General features: G+C 36.0%; 1 protein-coding gene across 1 annotated transcript in view; it reads left to right on the forward strand.

Annotated features, from left to right (window-relative positions):
• The first annotated feature begins 6,268 nt into the window (after positions 1–6,268).
• LOC127882214 (alpha-(1,6)-fucosyltransferase-like) overlaps positions 6,269–24,323 on the forward strand; it is a 35,933-nt gene continuing 17,878 nt past the window's right edge. The window contains exon 1 of the mRNA XM_052430765.1: positions 6,269–6,410. Within this exon, the coding sequence (XP_052286725.1) occupies positions 6,292–6,410 (119 nt within the window). The 5' untranslated portion in view covers positions 6,269–6,291. The remainder of the gene's footprint in view (positions 6,411–24,323) is intronic.

The following is a 24,323-nucleotide window of genomic DNA, read 5'->3' on the forward strand; positions in this document are numbered from 1 at the left end:
GCTACAGGTACATTGTCGAGGCCGGCATCTTACACAAGGGTCCTAATACTCGCACCAAATGGTAGGGCGACATGCTTACGCTTAAGTAATTTCCCTTTGATGACGGTGCAAGTCCCGACAAGTTTGTTAACAGGGTTTGAACCATGCCGAGACTTAGCCCTGGTCCACAAATTAAGGGACTGCTGATTTCGACGCAAGTCTAAGGGTAGAATACCGGCCTCCTCTTCAAGCAGTGCACCTGGTGTGCAGCTCGGGCCCTCAGAGCTATCCTAAGTGCCTTATGTTTAATGGCATCAACCAGTTTTAGGGCGTTTGGCTTTGCACATGCATAGATCTGGGCTCCATAATCTAGCTTTCGACGTATAAGGGACTTGTAGAGAGGCTATTTTTATCTGATCCGAAACCTGTGCCTCTTAACATTCTCATTAAATTTAGGTCCCTTTCGCACCTTTCTGCCAAATATTTGAAGTGGTGAGTAAAGGTTAACTGTTTATCTAGGTACATACCTAGAAATTTCACCACTTTTTCAAAGATAATTTTGGTGCCGCCTAAATTTAAGTCCAAAGAGTGCTGAATTTGGTCGCCAAATGGAACTCCTACTGTTTTGGTTGGAGAATTTTTGAATCTCTATTCAATTGCCCATTTCCATCTGGAGTCTTAGCCTGCTTGAGCCCTCTTTTGCAGGCGTAACATGTGAGACCCCTTTTACCAAGTGCCTGAGTCATCGGCAAACTGGGAGATAACCATTCCTGAGTCTTTTACGGCATCAGGTAGACCATTAACGATGAGGGAGAACAGAGTTGGGGATAATACAGACCCCTGGGGGGTTCCGCGGTCAGTTATGGCTACCTCTGATAACTCCCCATCGACCCTGACCTGGATTTTACGGCCCTATAGGAAAGCTCTGAGGTAGTGAAAACAGTATCCAGTGATTTCATAGTCAGCTAGCTTTTTTAATATGCCAAAGGTCCATGTTAAATCAAAGGCGGTCTGAAGGTCCAAAAAATTGCTGATACTGATTGCCCTTGATTTTTTGCAGAAAGAATGTCATGTTGTAATCTAGCTAGCTGATCATGAGTGGATCGCCCCTTCCTAAAGCAAGACTGTAAGGGGTTTAGTATGTTATTAGATTCCAATAAGTGTTCTAATCTATTTTTTACCATTATTTCTAGTAATTTACCTGCGTTTGATGTTAAACTTATTGGACGATATGAGTTTGGATCATTTTTGTCCTTACCGGGTTAAGGAATTGGAATCACTCTGGCCTGCTTCCACTCGGGTGGTACCGTGCCTGTCCTATACACGTGATTGAATAGGTTAAGCCATATTTTGAGAGTTATGGCTGGCATATTTTTAAACATAAAATATGCTATTTTGTCAGGCCCCGTGGCGGTGTTGCTCCTGGTGTTAATGGCACTTAATAATTATGTTATAGTAAATTGAGAGGCGTGCTGTTGTCACCAGGCTAATTTAAAATGTTTTGGTGCTCAGTCTCAAACCGCTTTTGATAGTTCAAAGTTTCAAGGTGAAGGTTTGAGTCACTGGAGACAGATTGGAAATGCTGTACCAAAATTGAGCCTTGTCCCTTGGGGTAGTGGCAATTTCGCCTTTGTATTTAAGTAGCGGTACAGGGGTGAATGATTTTCCTTTAATTCTGTGATTATTTTGCCAAAAATCCCTAGCATTTTTCTTATTAATAATTGCTGAATCACAGAATTATTTCCAATTTTGAGTTTTTGCGTCCAATATAACCCGCTTTGCCTGATTTTCGTGGGACCTATAATTAAGAAGATTATGCTCAGCGGGGTTCTTTTAAGAATTTTTAATCTTTTTTACGGTCCTGTACCGCCTTGGAGCACGCCTCATTCCACCACGGGACCCTATTTCTGGCCTTAACCTTGCCGGAAGAGACCGGTATGCTACATTCCGCTATGGACAGTATCTTACTAGTTAAGATGTTACAAAACAGATTAGAGTCCTGAGAGTGAACATCTGCAAGGGAGAGATCTGAGCAGAGGTCCATAAACTGAGCCCAGTTAGCTTTTTCCAATAAAAACTTTTGCTCTCCTGAACATTTAGCCTCAGTTCCCTGTGCAATATAGTTAAGCAGGGTAACCTGTTGTGGGTTGTGATCAGATCCCATGGTATCATTAACGGTTGCCCATGCAGACGCACTTGCTATCCTGGCATTAACAGCAGTAAGGTCAATGTGGGAGTTTAAGCCAGTGGGGTTAAGTCTTGTTGGAGAACCGTCATTGAGCAGTATAAGATCTTGCTCGTCCAACCATTCTATTACCGCCCGATCGTCTGCATCTGAAGTGATGGAGCCCCAAGCAGGGTGATGTGCATTAAAGTCGCCTGTGAATATTACATCAATATTTGACCTTGAGGGCCATATTCTTATACGCGACGTTAAAGGTGTTGAGGTCATTTTGATCCATCTAGTGCTTATCGCTGGCTGAAGCTACTTGTTTTTTAATACGCCGACAACACTATAATTCTGTCAGACGATAAAAAAGATTTTCAAAGATGTTTAAATGCATGTGATGAATACTGCACACAATGGACATCCAATGCAAATACTAATAAAACAAAAATACAAATGTAATCATATTTGGGGTTAGAAACATTGCGCGGTTTAAATTTTAAATTGGCAGACGTGAAATTGAAATTCAATACAAATACCTTGGAGTCACATTTTCAAAAGCGCACGTCAAAACAATGTTGAACAAGATAAAAAGCAATGAATATACTTAACCCATTTATGCCTGGCGTCTAGAAAAAAAGGCCTTGGTAGACAACATGATGCGGCGTCTCATCAGGGTCTGCGCTGTTTGTTTAAAGAATTTCTGTAAAAAATATATTCTAAATATAGAAATAATTATACTAGACATCCCTAATTTTGGATATAAATTGATAGAAAGATGGGAGAGTCCACTAGGCATAAATGGGTTAATATCCGCAATAACTCAGATCTGCCACTAGATTTCACGTTTAAACCGTTTGCTCATACAATTGAATCAATATTTACTTATGGATGCGAAATATTGGGCTACGATAACATAAACATTATTGAACGCGTACATGGATAATTCCTAAGAAAAATTACTATAATTCCTAAGAAAAATTACCATGTCTCGTAAGAACTCTGTCATATATGCTGTATGACGAATTTGTGAGATACACGCTATCTTTCACTATTTACAGTAAAATGAATTCTGGGCAAGAACTCTTTTAGGTAATGACAATAAAATTGTAACAAAAAATGTATATTTCCCTTACCAATAACAAATTGCATAACTTTAAATGGATATCTAAAATTAAATAAATATTAGATATGACAGGAACCTCGATCGTATGGCACGAAAAAAACTCCCAGCATGCATTCACTATCATTACAAATTCAAACGTGCACTTATCGATCAATACATTCAACAGTTGCATGTAGACGTGTACCAATCAAACAAAGATAAATTGTTTAATTCATTTAAAAGAAGATTGAATTCGAGAATTACCTTAAGCTTTTTCCCAAAGTAAAATCTAAGTGTCTACCTATATCTATATATATTGAAGCTCCGCACTATGGCAAGCGGTTCGACGCATAATCCCAAGAAACTAGGTTTCTCATGAGAACCTAGGTTTCTCATGAGAAACTAGGTTTATGAAATCCCAAGAAACCAGGTGTCTCATGAGAACCTAGGTTCTCATTTGAAAACCTTAGTTGACGTTTGAGAAATAGGTTCTTATGAGAAACATGAGAACTTAGGTTCTCATGATAACCTAGGTTCTCATTCTGAGAACTTAAGTTCTCGTTTGGTATCCTAGGTTTTCACAAGAAACTAGGTTCTCATTTGAAAACCTAGGTTCTCATGAGAACCTAGGTTCTCAGAATGAGAACTTAGGTTCTCATGAGAAACCTAGTTTCTTGGGATTATGTGTCGAACCGCTTGCCATACCGCACTACTAATCATCATTTCCCAATCGAAACTGGCAGATGGAACGGCAGACTCGAAATAAAAAGATTGTACAGAACATAACATTTTAAAATGCACTTACTTTACTACCGATAGAATCAATATTACTATGTTTTCAAAACCTGTTTGTGGTGTTAATAAACTTTAAGTATATAATGACTTTAGAAAACGTGGAATATCTACATAAATTTTGTAAATTTAATACCACCCTTTTAAGAAATATCAAATCAATCGTTTTTACTCAGTTGTGTTTGTGACCCTAGATACATAAAGTTGAAAACAATGAGTCTCTTATATTCAAATTGAGCCAGAAAATATAACTTTTTTATCTGTGTCTGTTTTTGTTTTCTGTGTAATGTTTGTTCTTTTGCTGTTGTTCTTTTCGCATGTATTTTGACTGTACCAAGTAACCGTGTAGCGCATGTCTATTTAAATATTGTATAACTAAATATATAATGTTCCTCTTACTGCATTCCTGTATGCCTAAGACTTACATAAAGTTGTGTTCTGTTCTGTTCTTTAATTGTCGCCCCCTGTACAGCTTCATGAGAATAGTACAATCCCTTTTGCGCTCAAGCTATTTCGTTTGGAAAACGCCTGTCTATTCCAAACGGAGTTCACTTAAGCTTGTATGCCCTAGCATCAATTGTTTCTGTATCAATGTAATCGCGAAAGCGGACTATTATTGGGCTTTTTTGATCATGTAGTTGAAATACTACTTCTCCCCAGCCTGTGTGCTCGATCTATCATCATGCCTTCTGTTACGAGATCTAGCTCATTCTCCAGGAACCTTATCACCAATGTCCTATCATTGTACGACATTTTCTCGGACAGGCCATACATTATTGTGTAAGTTATCATGTCTCCTGCATCTCTATCAATGGAATGGTAACTCATTTACCTGTTCATTTCTGATTGCCACTCGCATAGCTGTTCTAACGAACAACTCGCTTTTGTCAATACGTTTGAAATTCGTGTTTGATCTCATTATGCCACTTCTACACTGTGTTATTTTATCGTCACTACTTTTTTTTTCAAAAAAATGCACAACAGTTTATCATCTATAGTCATATTAGCGAAGTTTTCTGCGTTACTGCTACTTACTTTTTTCTTTTTTGTTTACGTTGTACTGTTTGAAAGCCTTCGGACGATCCGATGCAGCCATTTTGTCTTTGTTTGAACTGGTTTGGTACGGGGATGGAGTATTCCGTCACAGATATTGATTCTGATTCATCCATGGAGCTTATAAACTCATCAACCGATACACTTGCGATTCCAACTCTCTGGTTAACCGCAAATGTCACTACTTAATGTCACTACTTATAATGTTTTAAACTCAGAATATGAAATATCACCGCCCGATCAAATTTTTAATCTACCCGCCATTAACCGGAAATACGTCATAATGTTTATAATTGTTGAAACATTGAATGCAAAGACAGTCATACATATTACATAGTAAATGAAGTACTTATTTTCCTCTATAGGTTTATATCTGATAAGTCATTAAACTCAATTTAAATACGAAGTTAATTTCTGAATACATAAATACACATTTAAGTAGGTAAGGGTAAAGAATGATAACGGTGTTTGATGTTTAAACTATGAACGAATGACTTAACATATATTCTCCTTAACGACAAGTCCCATGGGTGTTCCATTTGACACATTTAAAAAAGTTTGTTCAAATCAATTCCCTGGCGTAGAAAGAAGCCGAATCCTGCGGGTAACCTGTTTTTCTTATATAGATCCTACAAACAATCTTCTCTGAACTTGCAATATCCAAAGGCTTTGAGGTAGCCGTGGTGCAATGGATAAGATGTCTGCCTAGCGAGTGGTCACGGGTTCGATCGCCACTGTGGGAGCGGTCTTTAGATTTTCCTCAAAGACACCAAGTACTGGTTTTAGTCCCAGGAAACGGACTCGAGAGCGTTTACATAAGCCTGAGGCTTTCGATGCAATCGAGCTTAAATAAATATGTTTAAACTAAACTAAAGGCTTGGAAATTAAACTGCAGTATCGTATATTTAAGTTTTAATAAACCCAACTATGAAATTCTCAGCAATCAAAATCAATATATTAACACAAATATGAAATATTACACATTGTTCAAGGATTTAACCAATGATGTTGTTCTAAATCCAAGTAATATTAAGTAATCTTCTGTCATTTTCAGGAATTAAATTTATTTAAAAAATGATCAAAATTCATAAGCTTTCTTCTTATTGTCCGCAATGAAGTGAACTTGAATGCAACAAAGAGTTATTAAAAAAAACTTTCTCTCAGTTTCAGCACTGAAGTGTAGCTGATCCAAAAGATGTCACGCAAGCATGTAGTATCGGGCCTCCTTGTGGCTTTGCTGTTTGTCATTATGTACATGATCATGTTCGACCGCCAACGCACAAATAGACTGCGTTCTTCAACATCGCAGATGAGGTAAATTGTACTGAGGCAATTTATTATCAAATATTTTGTATGATTTTATTGATTTTATATTTTATGATGGCCCTAAAGCGCTAACCTGAGTCCGAGCAAACCAATCGTCCGCAGATAACCTGTGTAACATAGCTTTTCAACACACGGTACCCAGATTCGAACTTGATCTAGGTATTGTGAAGATAAACCTTGTGACCAAGTTCCATCACGCTTGAGGCATACATGTTATCTGAAAAGATTAACCTAGTTACTTAATTTTGGAAGCACGTGACCCTGATTCAAATTTGGCCTATGAAGTGTTCAAATGTGTCGCGTTCTGAGAAAACTGGGCATAATGCATGTGCGTAAAGTGTCGTCCCAGTTTAGCCTGTGCAGTCCGCACAAGCTAATCAGCAGGGACGACACTTTCCGCATTTATGACATTTTTCGTTTAAAGAAGTCTCTTCTTAGCAAAATCCAATTTAGGCGGAAAGTGTCGTCCCTGATTAGCCTGTGCGGACTTCACAGGCTAATCTGGGACGACACTTTACGCACATGCATTTTACCCAGTTTTCTCAGAGCACGACTCAAAGACACATTCTATGCAAGTTAAATCAAGAATGGATGAAAGATGTGGCTTCTAGTGCGATAACGAAATTAAATTTGACGACACATGGCGAACCGACTGATTTTTTCCTAATCGCAAAACGGCATGTTCCGAATAATACAAAGCATTATTAACAGAAACAATTTAAGAGCGTGAGTGATTCAATCACTTACTCTTGTATCGTGAGCTCATCAATTGCCCAAATAGAATTGTTTTAGCCAAACAAATACAACAACCACACAATAAGGCAGTGTATGCTGTATTCAATAGCTTCCTTTTCACACAGGTTATTGATGCCCGAAATATTTTGTTAAAGTCAAACTAAAACTGTATTGCATGTCGTATAAAAATAAACAGAGGCACGTCACGTTTGACCTTTTATCGAATTTCCAGAAGCCCATTGCGCTTTATACTGAAGCTCCCTCATCTTGGCGGAAATGTTTTCGTAACGAATTCTAGTTTACCGCACTCGCTGCTTAACTTCTCTTTCTCCATATTTAGTTCCCTTAAAAATACACACCTTCAATGGCCTATAACTTTATTTACAACGCCTTTAAACGCCGTCCATTTTCGCGCTGAACCATAGCCGTAATATATTTGCTACATAAAGTGCACACCATCCAAAGTAGAATAATTTCATTTAATTTTAATTACTTTAGTAATGTGCAGAACGTAAAGTGCACGTAATGTATGAACATGCAACAAAGTAACTCTATATACATTTTCCTTTGGGATACACGCCTTTTATTACGACAAATAAGAATAAACCACGGACTCTAGATTACAATATACACTCCGTGAATAAACGTAATGATAATGAAAAGCAATGAACCAATAACCAAGTATAAAATCTACTATAATAATTGGATGGGAAAATACATAACGTAGACGGAAAAACATACATTGGGCGTATAGATGGAACATGTATATGATATATACGTACATGTATATGAATGGCTAGAACTTTATCTTACGATCTTACCGGTGTATGTAGCCAAGCGCGGAACAGTCGATAGCACTATCCTTTTCGCTTTGAAGATCTTACACAATTTAATGATATTACGATTATAGTCCACTGACACGGAAAAGTTAACCGATGAAACATCAAGCTTCCAAATCCGAAATAAGTTTCAAAAGATTTAGTCGCAAGCGGGTCAAACAAAAGGCTTCACAGACTTAGAAAGCACTTGTAAATATATCGTGGACGCTCTTGTTCGGAAACAGACATGGCCCTTAAGATTATTAGACTAATCAAATTAAAGAAAGGGGTTCAACTATAAGCAACATAAATTATTTTAACACTATACGAAACTATACTTCACAACTAACAAATAATAAAAAGTCAAGCTTTCAACTCTTGGGGCGCATGAAGATATTGACACTTTAAAAACCCAAAATGATATATATTTGTGATGGCCTTCACGCACACCATACCCAGTACTCTTCAGATTGGAGGTACTGTGAAAAGTTCTTACGCGCTTTTTATTTAAAGTCTGAAATGTAAACAACGAAGAAATCTGCGGATTTTGATGTGATTGGCGATGGTTTGCTGCCGATTACACAACTAATGTGGTCAACACATGTCTGCGTGATTATTACTATGTAAGTAAATACTGAATTTGTTCATATTTGCCGTTTATCATAGATTATGCCATCGTGTTTTGTGTTCGACCTTGACAACCTATACGGCATGCATCGATGGTATTCTCTGTCGTTATATCTGTCAAAAAGTATATGCATTTGAATTGAATATGTCAACAAGTTTATGTTAACAAGTTATGAAATAGTTATAAAGCATGTAGTTCAGCGATTTTTTTTGTTGTAAAATATGTGTATTTTCAAAACCGGGTTTTGTTGATTTTTTTCCTACGGAAGCGCATAAGAGTCAAAATTCATAAGTGTCAAAATTCATAAGTGTCAAAATTCACCTGTTCGGAACACTTTATTTTACATAAAGTTTTTGGCCTTTTTCTCTGAAACAGCATTAGAACATATTTCCGGTTCCGGTCAAAACAAGTGGTAAAGAGAAAAATGTAATTCTTATTTAAATTAGAATAGCATATACAGTCAGTGGTCGTATGCAAAAAGTGTGAAAAATGTGAAAAGTGCATATGTGCTGGATATATTGGACTACGTCGTATGTATCAATCTTCAGTTTTTAGACATTTAATGGCATTTACAGTTTTTCCACAGTAAGAAAAATGGGCGGGGAATAGCGTTACAGATGTTTTTACAAGTGTATTACAGAAGTGTCAAAATGCTATAAGTGTGAAAAGTGTAGAAAGTGCATATGTGTTGGATATATAGGACTCTACATCGTATGTATCAATCGCACAGGTTTTGACAATTTAATGACATTTACAGATTTTTCCACAATCAGAGTTATGGGCGGGTAATAGCGTAACAGGTGTTTGACAGGTGTATTACAAAGCAGTCACCATTATTGGTCACTCGTCACGCTTGACATATCGGATCGAATCGTCACGCTTGAAGGACTCGCTATAGCGATTTATTAAAGAGACATATCAACCGTTAATACGTGCTTTATCGGCTTATAACAATCGCTCCGTAGCAGCTCTATAAACAAAATGAAAAAACGGCAACACTCATCTACTGCAAGCGAAACGACAAATGCAGAAGCAAGTATACTGGACAGTACGGTGTTTGAAAATGAAGATAATGCTGCAAAAAACACTCCCCTAAATAGTAACAAACAGAAAAAATCGAAACCGGATTCCAAGAAACAAAAAACAATGTCAACCTTTGTTAAAAGTGCATCAAACGAAACTAATATGACATCTGAGCAATGTATCGAAAAAAAATTAGAGGAAATAAATAATAAACTGTCCAAAGTTCTTACAAAAGAAGATTCTTCCTTCATTAGAGAAATTGTTAAGGAAACTGTCGAGCAAATAAAGGAGAAACTTCTTGGGACCGTTCTACGAAGACTCGAAATCCTAGAAGGAAGCGTTTTTGAGCAAAAACGTGACATTGAAAAATTACAAAATGACGTCTTAGAAAAGAACAAACAAATTGAGGAACGTAAAAGCAAAAATGAAATGTTACACACTGAAAAAAGCACTTCCGCCATTCATAATGAATTCGAAAACAATACGGAACAATATAGTAGACGAAACAACATCAGAATGACTGGCGTTCTAGACGATCAAGAGCGGCAGTCATCAAGCACCGTAACACAGAAAATAGTATCGCTCGTAAACGAGCACTTAGGTATACCGATAACACCGAGCGACATAGACATCGCCCACCGATTAGGAAAATTTAAACCAACCGAAAACAGGCCTATTATTATAAAATTTGTGAGACGACAAACGAAAGTCGACATCTTACGAAAAGCTAAGCAATTCAGAGGCACCGGCATCTTCGTCAACGAAGACCTTACAAAACTTAACGCTGAAATCCTGGCATCAGTGCGACTTAAAGATAGTGCCAACGTCGAAAAATGCTGGTCCTTTGAGGGGAAAATCTACGCGCTTTTCAAAGGAAATCAACACGCCACACAAATAGCTTTCGCAGATTACAAAAACTGGTTATCAAAACCTTGGCCACGAAAGTCTTACTCCGAATCACTCAATACCTCCTCCCAGGCGAACTCTAGACGGTTCACAAGAAGAAAAAATTGACAGTTAAACCGATTTGTATTATATATTGATATCTAATGAATGTATAATTACACTGAATTTATGGAAAATTACTCTTTTTGCACTCTTTTTCTCGAACAGATTTTACGTTAATATTGAACGAAAATCAAGTGTAGTTTTTAAGCTGTTCTACTATACATATTGCGGTCGTCTCTTTGTGAAATAATAATAATATATTTTCTTCCATCTTTTTATCAATTGCACATATGTTGTAGCTACGTCCTAGTTTTCCGTGCACTACTTATCAACGCAGTTACTCCCCTTGTAATCAGGCGTGTCAGTTAATCATCATCAAGTAATTCAGTATAATAAAATTTATGATAAACGCAATTCTGTTTCTGTAATAAACAAATAAAGCGTTGTTTACAATCTACCTTTTTTCTCTATCCTGATATATAAAGTAAACATGGTCAAAACACAAAAATATACTTGTAAATATGTACATATTGGAATTATTTCTTTTTATAAATACTTATCACAACCCTGTATGTATTGAGTATTGACTTAGGTGTTAATTTACTGGAAAATATACAGGATTCGCTGCCTTTTTGTTTCCCCTCTCACTGTTAAAACATGAGGCGGAAAAAATAAGTACCTTTCTATTTAATATGTATTATATTACATGTATATAGATTTATCATGCAAATTCCCGTGTAAAATTGTATTTTTTTTATATGTAATGATATCAAATTTAAGATATTTAAAATACAGCATTTAATACCATTTGCCACAATACTGCTTCTTTTGTCTCATGTGTATGCAGTTCCAAGTAAGCAAGAAAGAATTCTGTTCCTATTAAGTATGAAATGCATAACACATACATCCTGGTTAAATATGTTTGAAACAAAAAAAATACACAATCCAAGCGGCACAATAGGGGGCGTTGTGGTTCACAAACGCAGCTCTTGTTTTAACTATTTTGGTATGCAGGCATTTAAAAACTGTATGTAAACAGCTCATACATAAAAAACATTAATGTTTTCCTATATCAGTACTGTAGTTAATTAATATAACACCCAATAAACGATAAATTAAATAACATACATGTTTGTAAAAACATATTGGATTATTTACTTCATTAATGCCATTACAACGTGTCAGAATTATTTTGGGATAGATGTCAAAACAAATTTTTTGATTTTTTTAAGATACCTCAACTTTAATAAAAAGTGAACGTATACACAAGCTACGCTAAAAAAAGTACAAGTACTATTTAAAGCTGTACTGACAGTTTTTAAACGCACGGTACATCAACCACAAATTATATACTCGTTATAATATCTAGAGTAATAACCCGTTCACAGCTAACGGTTAAAACAAGTGGTAGGCAGGGAATATGCATTTTTTATGTGAGGTTGATTGCTAACGGTTGATAATATAATGGGTTATTTGAATTGATCCGTTGGGTGAATGCATTGTACGTCTGCTTATGAAAACACTTTGACAGCTGTTATGTTTTGCTTTTGTGTTGTTGAAATAGTCATATTTAAGTTGTGCAAACAATTTCTGTATTTTTATACTCTTCTTTATTGTGCGACTTTTTAGAAAATACAATATATTTGTATTGAAGTTTTTTGTGTTTTTTTACATTACCATTTATTATAATTGGGTGTACTAGGTTACCACAATGTACTGGGTTTTCTTTTTATAAATGAAATAAAATTATGAACACATGCGTATGGTACAAGTGTCAGTACAAACCATGTTAACATATAAATAACGAAAACATCATAAATTAAATACTAAATATATTATAAATTATAAATAAATTAAATATTAAATAAATTATATGTGTACAACATAAAGTTCGAACAATCGTTACATGAACAAATGTATTTAATTGGTATTTAATTGTTACTAATAAATACCTTAATTGTATCTTAAGCGAATGCACTACTCAGGCTTTATGAATACATGAGAACTGTATATATGCACACATAGTTGTTGTTACGCCTTGTTCGTGTTCTTACTTTAACTGCCGTGATTGTATACATTTGTACTGAATATATGTACACATTGTTGCTGTTACACCTTGTACGTGTTCTTACTTTAATTGCTGCGATTGTATACATGAGTACTGTATATGTGCACACATTGTTGTTGTTACGCCTTGTACGTATTATTACTTTGTAAGAACACATTTTTTTTTGCGTTTGAAGATTATGTTTTATGTAGGTCTACAGTAGTCACGTCAAATTTAATAGTATTCTGTGTAATGCAATGCTATTAGATATATAAGTTTTTTATGAGCTGACAATATGCTACTGGTCGTTTTCATGCTATAATAAACACAGTCATACACAATTAAGAGCACACACACGCGCGCAGACACATACACGCTATACTCTGCTATTTTTTGTTAAATACATACACACATCCACTGAAAATATTTTTGTTACATACATAGACACTTCATTAAAAAAAAGGCCATTACGGCTGTCTAAACTTTCGATTTTCGTGTTTTTAGACTGCCATAGAGTGGCGTCTCTTAATACATACTAAACAGTTTAAAATTATATTCTAGTTTTGCTTGGTAAACCGTAGCGGCAATTTAGCGTGCACTAGGTTGCCACAATGTACGGGAACTTTTTATGAATGAAATAAAATTATGAACACATGCATACACACACGAACTTATGTAGGTCTACAGTAGTCACGTCAAATTTAATAGTATACTGTGTAATGCAATGCTATTAGATATATAAGTTTTTCATAAGCTGACAATATGCTATTGGTCGTTTTATGCTATAATAAACACAGTCCTACACAATTAAGAGCACACACACGCGCGCAGACACATACACGCTATACACTGCTATTTTTGTTAAATACATACACACATCCACTGAAAATATTATTGTTACATACATAGACACTTCATTAAAAAAAAGGCCATTACGGCTGTCTAAACTTTCGATTTTCGTGTTTTAGACTGCCATAGAGTGGCGTCTCTTAATACATACTAAACAGTTTAAAATTATATAGTTTTGCTTGGTAAACCGTAGCGGCAATTTAGCGTGCACTAGGTTGCCACAATGTACGGGAACTTTTTATGAATGAAATAAAATTATGAACACATGCATACACACACGAACATAATAAGTACACTATGATTAATACAATTATTAAAACTCCACATATGACTAAAAGGAAATAATTAAGTATTTTGTTTCTTTTCAGTTGTTTGCATTAAATATTATCTTGAAATAGTGATTTATGATTATATTTACTGACTTGTATATTCTATTTTTATTTTTATTCAGTTCATTTTAGATGTCGAAAGGATACCCTAAAATGTTCACTTTAGTGAATATAGTCGTTTATTATTTTTCTCTTACTCTTGTGATTATTTTTCTTATTTCTTCGTTTCTATGGAATATTCATCTTTTTGTTTCCATAATTTGTGTTTTCTTTTTTTCGTTGTTTGTATGTATGGATATCTTATCTCTTATAATAGAAAGCAACTGGACTTTAAAAAAAAATAAAGATCAACCGGACAAGCACACACACATTATCATTTACAACACCCTTCACCATTTTAAATGATTAAATTATGTACTTTAAATGTAAAAGGGCTAAACAATAAAGATAAACGCATAAAAATCTTCAAATGGTTAGACGAAAAAAAATATAGTATATGCCTAATACAGGAAAGTCACTTGACACATACTTTAGCACAAACCTTAAAAGATGAATGGGACGGAGAAATCTATCTCAGTGGACAACATACTAATAAACAAGGCATTGCCTTTCTGATAAAAAGTAACATAGGGATCACAGTTGATAACCTTAACGAAATAATAATTGGCAGACTAGCAAGTATAGATATAAAAATACATGAAACACAACTAACATTAATCAACGTTTACGGTCCTAACATAGATGACTCCACATTTTACGAAACATTACAATCCATTATAATTAATAACCAAGATAAAAATATTATAATCGGTGGTGATTTCAATACTGTCCTGAACCCAGTATTAGATAAAAAGAATGGAAACCTTTATACTCATCCTAAAAATAGAAATATTTTAAATAACATAATTGAAAACTACAATATGATAGATATCTGGCGTACAGTACACCCAAACGAAAGCAAATTCACCTGGCACTCAAACACAAAACCAACAATATTTTGTAGACTAGACTATTTTTTAATATCTGAATCTCTTTGCAACATTATTGACACATGTAACATAAAACCAGGATTTATGACTGATCACTCTCTAGTTGAACTTAAACTGCATAATATACAACCTGAAAGAGGCCCAGGATACTTTAAAATTAACAACAGCATCTTATTGGATACACAATATCAAACACAAATAAAACAGGAAATATTAAATACAGTTCAAAATAATAAAGATGCAAACCCAAACACCTTATGGGAAGTAATTAAAGGAAATATACGTAACACAACAATTAGATACACATCATTTAAACAAAAAGAAACACACAAACTTGAAACTGAAACCATCAAAACCATTGAAACACTTGAAAAACAATTGCATCAAACAAACACAAATGATACCACCGACATTGAAAATGAAATAACATTTAAAAAACAAATATTAGATGGAATCTATCATAAACGTCTCAATGGAATAATACTAAGAGCGCGTGCACAGCATGTTGAACACAATGAGAAAAATACAAAATACTTCGCAAACATTGAAAAACGTAGAAGTGAACAAAAAACTATACACAAATTAGTAGTCAATGGCAAAGATATAACAAACATGACTCAAATACTAGAAGAACAACGTTTATTTTTCGAAACCCTCTATAAACGAAAACATGTTGAAAACAACACCATTTTTAAAAATACACATCATGCTTTAAACGAAGAGGAAAAACAACTGTGCGACGGATTGCTTAATGAATATGAATGTGGATTAGCCCTAAAAGATATGCAAAATAACAAAAGCCCAGGATCTGATGGCATCACAATCGAATTTTATAAAATATTCTGGAATGATATAAAAACACATCTAATTAATTCACTAAACTATTCATTTAACAACGAAAACTTAACTACGCTACAAAAACAAGGTATTATATCACTTATTCCAAAACCTGGAAAAAACTTAGAATCCTTATCAAACTGGCGCCCGATTAGTTTACTAAACAATGATTATAAAATTGCAACTAAAAGTATAGCAAACAGAATAAAAAAAGTATTACCAGCAATCATTTCAAGATCTCAATCTGGTTTCATAAAGGGACGTTACATTGGTGAAAACGTTCGTCTTATCCAAGAATGCATAAACTATTTTGAACAATTCAAATAATCCTGGTCTAATATTCTTTGCAGACTTCGAAAAGGCATTCGATTCGCTTGATCATTCATTTATGTTCTCTTGCTTAGAAAATATGAACTTTGGTGAAAGTCTCATTCAATGGGTCAAACTATTCTATACCGATATTAACAGTTTAATCATTAACAATGGCTTCTTTTCAAACAGTTTTAACATCGAACGAGGGGTTCGACAAGGATGTCCACTCTCATCATCGCTATTTATTATCTGCATCGAGTATCTATCACATCACATCCAATAAAATAAACACATAAAAGGCATATCACTAGAACCTGACGAAGAAATCAAACAGTCCCTATTTGCTGACGATGCAACTTATTTTTTAAACGACAATTACGATTCTTTCCATAACCTAATAGAATCGCTAACCCTTTACGGAATGACATCGGGTCTGAAATTAAACAAAAGTAAATGTACTGTGCTACGAGCAGGAAAATTAAAACAAAGTAATGTCCTATATAAAAAAGAAATGAAATTTAATTGGACATCCGATGAAGCCACAACGTTAGGAATTACTTTCACAAATAATGAAAAAGATACAGTTCTTAAAAACATACTACCTAAATTACAGAATTTTAAAAACTGCTTAAAATCATGGCATCACCGTAAACTTACACTTATCGGAAAAAACACAGTATTGAAAACGTTTGCACTTCCTAAATTAATTTATGTATTAACAGTCCTCCCAAATCCACCAAATGATATTATTAACGATATAAAATCAGCAATATTTAATTTCATATGGGACGGTAAGCCATATAAAATAAAACGAACTCAGTTAATTCAATCTGTAGAAAATGGAGGTATCCAATTAACGAACATTGACTCATTCTTGAATGCAATCAAATGCAGCTGGGTTAAAAGATACCTAGACAATGCCAATACAAGTAAATGGAAATTATTCTATCAGAAAATCCTAAAAAAATATGGTGACTCCTTACTCTTTGAATGTAACATCAGCAAATCTATCTTACATGAAATTGCAAACGAAAACATATTTCTGTCTGATGTTCTATCAGCATGGTGTGATGTCACGCATAACCTAGAAACCCAAACAAGCAGTAAAACTATTCTATGGAACAATAAAGACATAACTTCAATTAATAAGACGTTTTTCTATAAAGATTGGTTTGAACGAAGCATTAAATATGTCGACCAATTATATGACTACAGAATTAAGGATTTCTACTCTTTTAATGATATATGCTACATATACGGAATACCTTCAAATAATTTTCTGAAGTACTACACATTAATCAAAAGCATACCCATACATATTAAATCTGAAATCAATACAAATAATACACCATGTACTCAAACAACATTCGTAGAAAATATACTTGGAAGAAAAAACAAAACAAATAAAATATTTTACACACTACAAATTAAAAACCCTACAGAAAACTCAAAAACCCAAAATAAATGGCAAGTCCTTTTCGGAGTACATGAACTTAATTGGAAACACATATTTACCATGCCATATAAAGCAACTATTGAAAGCACTCTGAGAAATTTTCAATATAAATACATACATAGAATTATAGCTACAAATAAATACCTCTTTAAATGCAAATTATCTAACTCAAATCTGTGTGACTTCTGCAGTGAAAACATCGAAACTATAGAACACCTGTTTTGGGAGTGCAAACACATCCAGCCTATTTGGAATCATTTAACATCTTTTCTTGAACAACAGCAACTAAACGTTAAATTATCTTTCTTAAATGTAAGTTTCGGAATTTACTCATTGAAATCAAAAGATTGTAATAATATTGTGAATTTTATTCTTATAATGATGAAATTGTTCATCTTTAACATGAAGTTCAAAAAACAAGTACCAAATTTTAATTGTTTTATCCATAGTCTTAAACTTAAAGTCCAGATTGAGAAAGAAATAGCCCTCAGTAATGACACATTACAAAACTTTGAACAAAAATGGAATCGGATTGAATTCTCATGATGCTTGTCCACTTATATACATTTCACTCTAATGTAAGTTATCTTTCTAAAATATTTTTGTATGTTTTTTTTTTCAATCTTATAAGATCATTTTGAATATACAACGAAACACACAAGTCCAGTATGCTTTCTTCCGACTTTATACAACTCATCATTTTTCATAACAATTCTTCTATTATTTTTTTCTTTTCTCTTTAAAAAAAAATACATATTAACATATCTTGTATAACATGTCTGAACTTTATTGCTTTGTACAATCACTATGTTGTATATATTCATGTATACATTGTATGTATTATATTGAATAAAAAAAAAAAAAAAAAAAAAAAAAAAAAAAAAAAAAAAAGCATTAGAAAAGCGGTACATTGGTATGTTATTGTAAAGACAATAACGTTTGCTCAAATAAATATTTCCCTTTTCTAGAAAGTGTTTTTTTATATGCTTATTATTGCAAATTAAATCGCTGTTGATTCCTGAACAATAAATCTATGAGTTTGAAAGTAAGCTTACTGTATTTCAAACATATCCATTACTCATACTTTCTAACACTTATACATTATTATTTCAAATGCATTTTTTTCTTTGCAGTTTCGTTACATTTGTTCAGATTTTATAATGGTATAATTGAAATGGGTACTTCTATAGTTGTCAATTAACCCGCATGAAGTACAGCACTTAGTAGTTGGAGTAAAGGATAACTTTAGCCTGATGAAATTATAATATGGAAGTATTAAAAATAATAATGCATGCTCATGTTTGAAATAGTGCGATGTGTGAAAAACAATCTCAAATAGATTTATATTAAAGCAGCATGTCTATTTACATCCATAAATATCATGATGAAAAAACATACATATGTTATGTCAATGGTAACATAAAGAATGCCTTTTTCTTGGATTTCAGGGACTGGCAGAGTGACTGTCCTCGATATGTTGTGTAGAATGGTGAACCGATACGTTTCCGTATGAAGATCAGTTTTGATTGTACAAGGTACAACTTTACATTTTACTGTTCATATTCAATGAACTTTAAAAAAGCAATAAAATAGAATAAAGTATGTGCTGTGTATTTAAAAAAGAAATACGACGCAATTCATATATTTATAACTGTTTCAAACTTTGCATACAATATCACACATGATATAAGACTTATCAAGTTTTATGTGTTATTGTAGATGGAGGAGTGCCACTTTTGTAAAGAGAAAGCCGTACCTGGTGATTCAACTGCTAAACTTCGACTCAAAGGATGCGAGACTATCAATTCAATTAGTACGAAAAAAAACTTACAACTGAGTTTTATAACCGGACAATAAGTTCACAAAAACTGTAGAAGAGACTTTTCTCACCCAAGAGAACTACAATCATTACCTTTTGAATCGGACATAAATAAATGTGAAGCTAACTTTTCTACAAGGTCAACTAATTCTTTTGATTTCAAAACAAATTGTCTATTTTGTGGTAAACCTGCCAAACTGAACGGAAAGAATCGCAGTCTTGATGTTTTTCCTGTTTCAGAATTAGACTTTCAGGTGACAATTGGAAAAGTATGTAAGCAAAGGAATGATCATTGGCCTAAAGATGTATTGGGAAGGCTTTAACAGGTCATAGATTTACCAGCTGCTGATGCAATATATCATCAGGTGTGTAGCTCCAATTTCAGAACCGGAAATAATACCCCTTTACGTTTCTCTGTGAATGAAGTCAGTCCGTGCAAGAAAATGAAGAAAAGCCCGAACCGATGTTCAGTTGATGTAATTGAAGCATTTAACAGTGTTGCGTCGTTTATAGAAGAAAATGAAGGTATGCTACTGACAGTAAATGAGCTAAGACAGATGATGGAAGAAATATGTGGAGATCGTGCCTATACTAACACTCATATGAAAAATAAATTACTGCATCATTTTGGCGATTGCATCTCTGTAATTTCACATGAAGGAAAATGCAATAAAGTCGTGATGAAGAAAACTGTTTCTGCAATTTTACACAAGTTCTCTGAGGAACAGTGTAATGTCACTGAAGAAGAAAAAGAAAAAGAATATCATTTCAACAGCTGCTAAATTAATCAAGGCTGATTTTAACGCCATATCGTCACCAAAGAAGTATTATGCATCTGCATCTGCGTTTGATCTGTGGAAGAAAATAAGAAAACTGTTCCCGAAAGTGTGTTGCATTTTTTAGGGAAATATAATCTCTCCAAAGGAAGAGTTAAAGATTGTTTTGATCGCTCAAGCAATAGTTCCAGCATCAAGACCTACAGCTATACTCGCACCATTACAAGTTGGACTTGGTGTCCAGATGCATCACTATTTCGGCTCCCGATTTCAAGTTGATATTTTGTACAGCTTAGGATTTTCATGTTCATACTCAGAGGTACAGAAGTTTGAGTCTAGTGCTTCATCTACTATGAACATAACAATTCCAGGGTTCTTCCCCGGCAAGTTAATTCAATTCGTCGCGGATAACGTAGACCACAATATTGGGACATTGGATGGAAACAATACCTTTCACGGGATGAGAATCATAGCTTGTATGACACCTGGAAGAAGTGCTCGAATACCAATTCCCAGAAAGGAGTTATCCACTGAAGAACTCTCTGAAATTGGCAAAATAAAGGTCAAATATTATCAGTATCCAGAACATGATGTACATAACACACATTACAGTGACAGTGTCAGGTGCGAGAACATACCAGGAGGTAAGAATGCTATAGATATGTTTTCAAAAGTGATATTGCCCCTACATCCAACACGACCTACCTTGTCAGGGTTTATGCAGAGTTACAACAATGCATGGACATATACCTGAACTGCCAGCATAACATTTATTTCAATGATCGACATGAGTCCGAGCGAGCTGACCTGTATTATTTCGACACTTCACTTTGTATGTGACCAATCTAGAAGATACAATGTTACGCCTGTATTGACGTTTGATCAACCATTGTTTCAAAAGGCAATGAATATCATTCACTATTCTGACAACTCCAGTCCATTGAAAAAGTAGTTCTCAGGCTCGGAGCGTTCCATACAGAGATGAGTTTTTTTGGAAGCGTCTTATGTCAGGCTCTGGTTTGCAAGCAGCTTTGGAAACTGTATATGCCCCAAATGCTGTGACACACATGATGTCGGGTAAAGCAGTAGCGAGAGCGGTCAGGGGACACTTTCTACTGGACACAGCTCTTCATGCCATGCTAATGACTGAAATATTCCACACAGATATGCTGGTTGTTCCAAGACAAGCTAATTTAGACGAACAAGTTGATGTGACCACTGAATCATCTGACCAAGTCAATACGAGCACTAATGAAGACAACGAGCTACTTGGTAAACTGTCATCTTTGTACAAGCAGCTAGAAGAGAACAAAATATCCGCCGAAGACATTAGTCATACTGAAACGCTACAGACCGTCACAAATCGAATCAAGGAGACTGAAGCCAAACTTGCAAAACATCGCACAGCGCTATTATGGATCCAGTACATGCAAATGATTGCAATACTACATAACTTCATTAGAGCAGAACGCACAGGGGATTGGCTTGGTCACCCAAAAGCTTTGAGAAAAATGTTGCCGTATTTTGCAGCATCTGGCCACCATCTTTATTTAAAATCGGCTTACTTGTACCTACAGAAAATGCACACATTGCAGGAAGAGCACCCAGAGGTCTATCAACATTTCTTGAATGGAAACCAGTGTATTAGGAGAAGTGATAGATATTGGGCTGGATTGTCTACATACCTCGCTATTGAGCAAGTGTTGATGCGGTCTTTGAAAGCAACAGGCGGACTAACGAGAGGAAGAGGTATGTCCGAATCTCAGCGAAATGCATGGCTATTAGCAATGCCAGCAAACGCAGAGATGAACAACGCCATGCAAGAACTACAGGGTGTAGCGTTATTACGAGTGAACAACACAAAGACGTAGGAAAAGCAAAACGTGACAAACATGAACAAGACACTAAAGTCATTTTAAAGTTTCTGGACGAACACTCCCCATTTGATGTTTCTGATGGCTCTTCAAGAAATATTTTAACTGGTGTTAGTGCTACTGCAAAAGTCAATGTTGAAAGAGCACATGAGATAGGTGAAAATATATTGACAAGTATGTTCGGTAAATCCTGTGACGAACCGTTCAAGAGGTCTAACAAGGTCGTAACATTAAGTGAAAGCAATTCTGTGAAGATAGCAGGCGAAGCAGTTGAAATAGATCCACAGTTGTTGTTCCAAAGACTCACAACAGTGGCAGACAGATATGTCGAAGACATCTCAGATGTATTCAAATACGAGCTTAGTACCGTTCCGTCGTCATTGTTTGACAATGCTGGTTTGCCAAGAGCTGCACACAAATCAAACCTTTGTGATGCCATTTGGAAGTTAGGGGACTGTGGGGAAAACTTGAAGAAGGTATAAGTACAGCAGCAATGTATGTTATAGATGGAGGAAGTCTGATACAAAAGATTCCTTGGCGGAAAAATGGAACGTTTGGAAGCATATGTCATCAGTATTAAGAATATTTACATCAGAATTACGCACGTACAACACTGGTTTTTGATGGATACAGCTCTGGTCCTTCAATAAAAGATGTTACCCATGATCGACGGAATGTTGGAACTGTTGGAAGCCATGTCATATTCACATATGAAACGCCATTCAGATCTAAAAAAGATGTCTTCCTGAAGAACGTAATTAACAAACAAAAGTTTATCAATCTACTAGGTGATTACTTGTTGAAAAGGGGGACTAATGTTAGACATGCTACAGGTGGTGCAGACTGTCTTATTGTACATACTGCGGTAGATCACTCTGAAAATGACACGGTATTTGTGATTGGCGAGGATACGGATTTGTTAGTTTTGCTCTGCTACCAGGTAAATCCATTAAATGGAAATGTATTCTTCAGATCAGACATAAACTCCAATGAGATGTAAACAGTCGTTAAACTGCTGGACTACTGACATCCTCAGTCGAGAGCCACCGATCACTGAATGTTTCGACCCATTTATCTCGATACATTCTCCTGGTAGTGGGTCCGCAGGGGTTGATCAATCCCCTACGTGTCAGTAGACGGCTGCCAGCTCCTCTCTTCTCTCCTTAGCCAAAGCCATCTCGATGCTCTCTCCGCTGCATCCCCAAGTCTGTTGACCGCTCGCTTTCTGTCTCTTCCTGTCAGGCCAAGTGCAGTGAAAAGTCTCCAGAGAGACTTTGACGGAAAGCCTCGGACGCCGACCTTCACTGGGAATAGCCACGTGTGCCACCCCTTCTCCTTGCATTCCCTCTGCAGATCAGCATATTTTGCCGTTTTCCTCTCCATCGCCTCATCACAGCGCGACTCCCAAGGAACTGTGAGTTCAACCATCACCAGACACTTGTCATTTGCCGACCAGATCACCATGTCGGGGCGTTGTGTTGTCTGGACTACACTTGGGAAAACCAGCCTTCGTTTCAGGTCAACAACCATCTCCCATGACTGCACACGATCTAGGATCGATGCTGCTTGCGTCTGCTGCTTCTTGATGGTTTCCCCTTCCTTTACAAACTGCACCTTCCCGGTCTCTTTCACAGTCCTCTTCTTTCGCCTCTCCCTTCCCTTTCCACTATGTCTGCCAGTTCTCCACCTGTATCTTCCTTGTGTAAGGGCTGTCTGGCAAGATGATAGTGTATGTTCTAGCATGCCTATCTTTCCTCAAAGTTGGCAGGTTGGGTCGTCACGTTTTCCCCATCTGTGCAGGTTTGCTGGTGAAGGTAGCAGGTCGTAGACTGACCTGAGCAGGAAACTGATGCGCAGAGATTCGCTACGCCAGATATCCGCCCATGTCATCTTCTTTCCTGTAGTCTGCCACTTTGTTCAAGCACCCTGGCACCCCATTGTCGCTGCCCTTATGCCTCGATCTTTTTCTCCGGCCAGACGTACCTCTGCCGGGACCATCTCCCTCCTTGTCCTACTGTCCGCCTTCTTCCAGCTCCTCGACTCCGCAGAGCCCAGACCTTGTGTTCCCACTGCCGTTGTTCCCACAATGTCTTTGTGTCGCAGGCAGCACTCGGCTTGCGCTACAGCCTGGCTAGCGGACCACTTTCTTCCCGTCCTGGTCTCAACACCTGCTCTTCGGACCATGTCATCTCTTGAATCCTTCAGCGTCATGACAAGTCTGGCCTTTGCCACCTTGTACTCCTCCACCAACGAACTCAATGGGAGCTGTAGTTGATTTGATCGTCCATAGAGCCCAATGTTGCTGAAGCTGGGTGGTACGCCAAGCCACTTTCGCAAATGCCTACTAATGGCTCTCTCCAGTCCTTCCACCACTGTTGTTGCCACCTCATAAAGCATCAGTGGCCACGTCAGTCGTGGGAGAAGTCCATTCTGGAATAACCAGGCCTTGAATTTGCCAGGT

The sequence above is a fragment of the Dreissena polymorpha genome, chromosome 1, assembly GCF_020536995.1.
Source record: "Dreissena polymorpha isolate Duluth1 chromosome 1, UMN_Dpol_1.0, whole genome shotgun sequence".
Classification (NCBI taxonomy): domain Eukaryota; kingdom Metazoa; phylum Mollusca; class Bivalvia; order Myida; family Dreissenidae; genus Dreissena; species Dreissena polymorpha.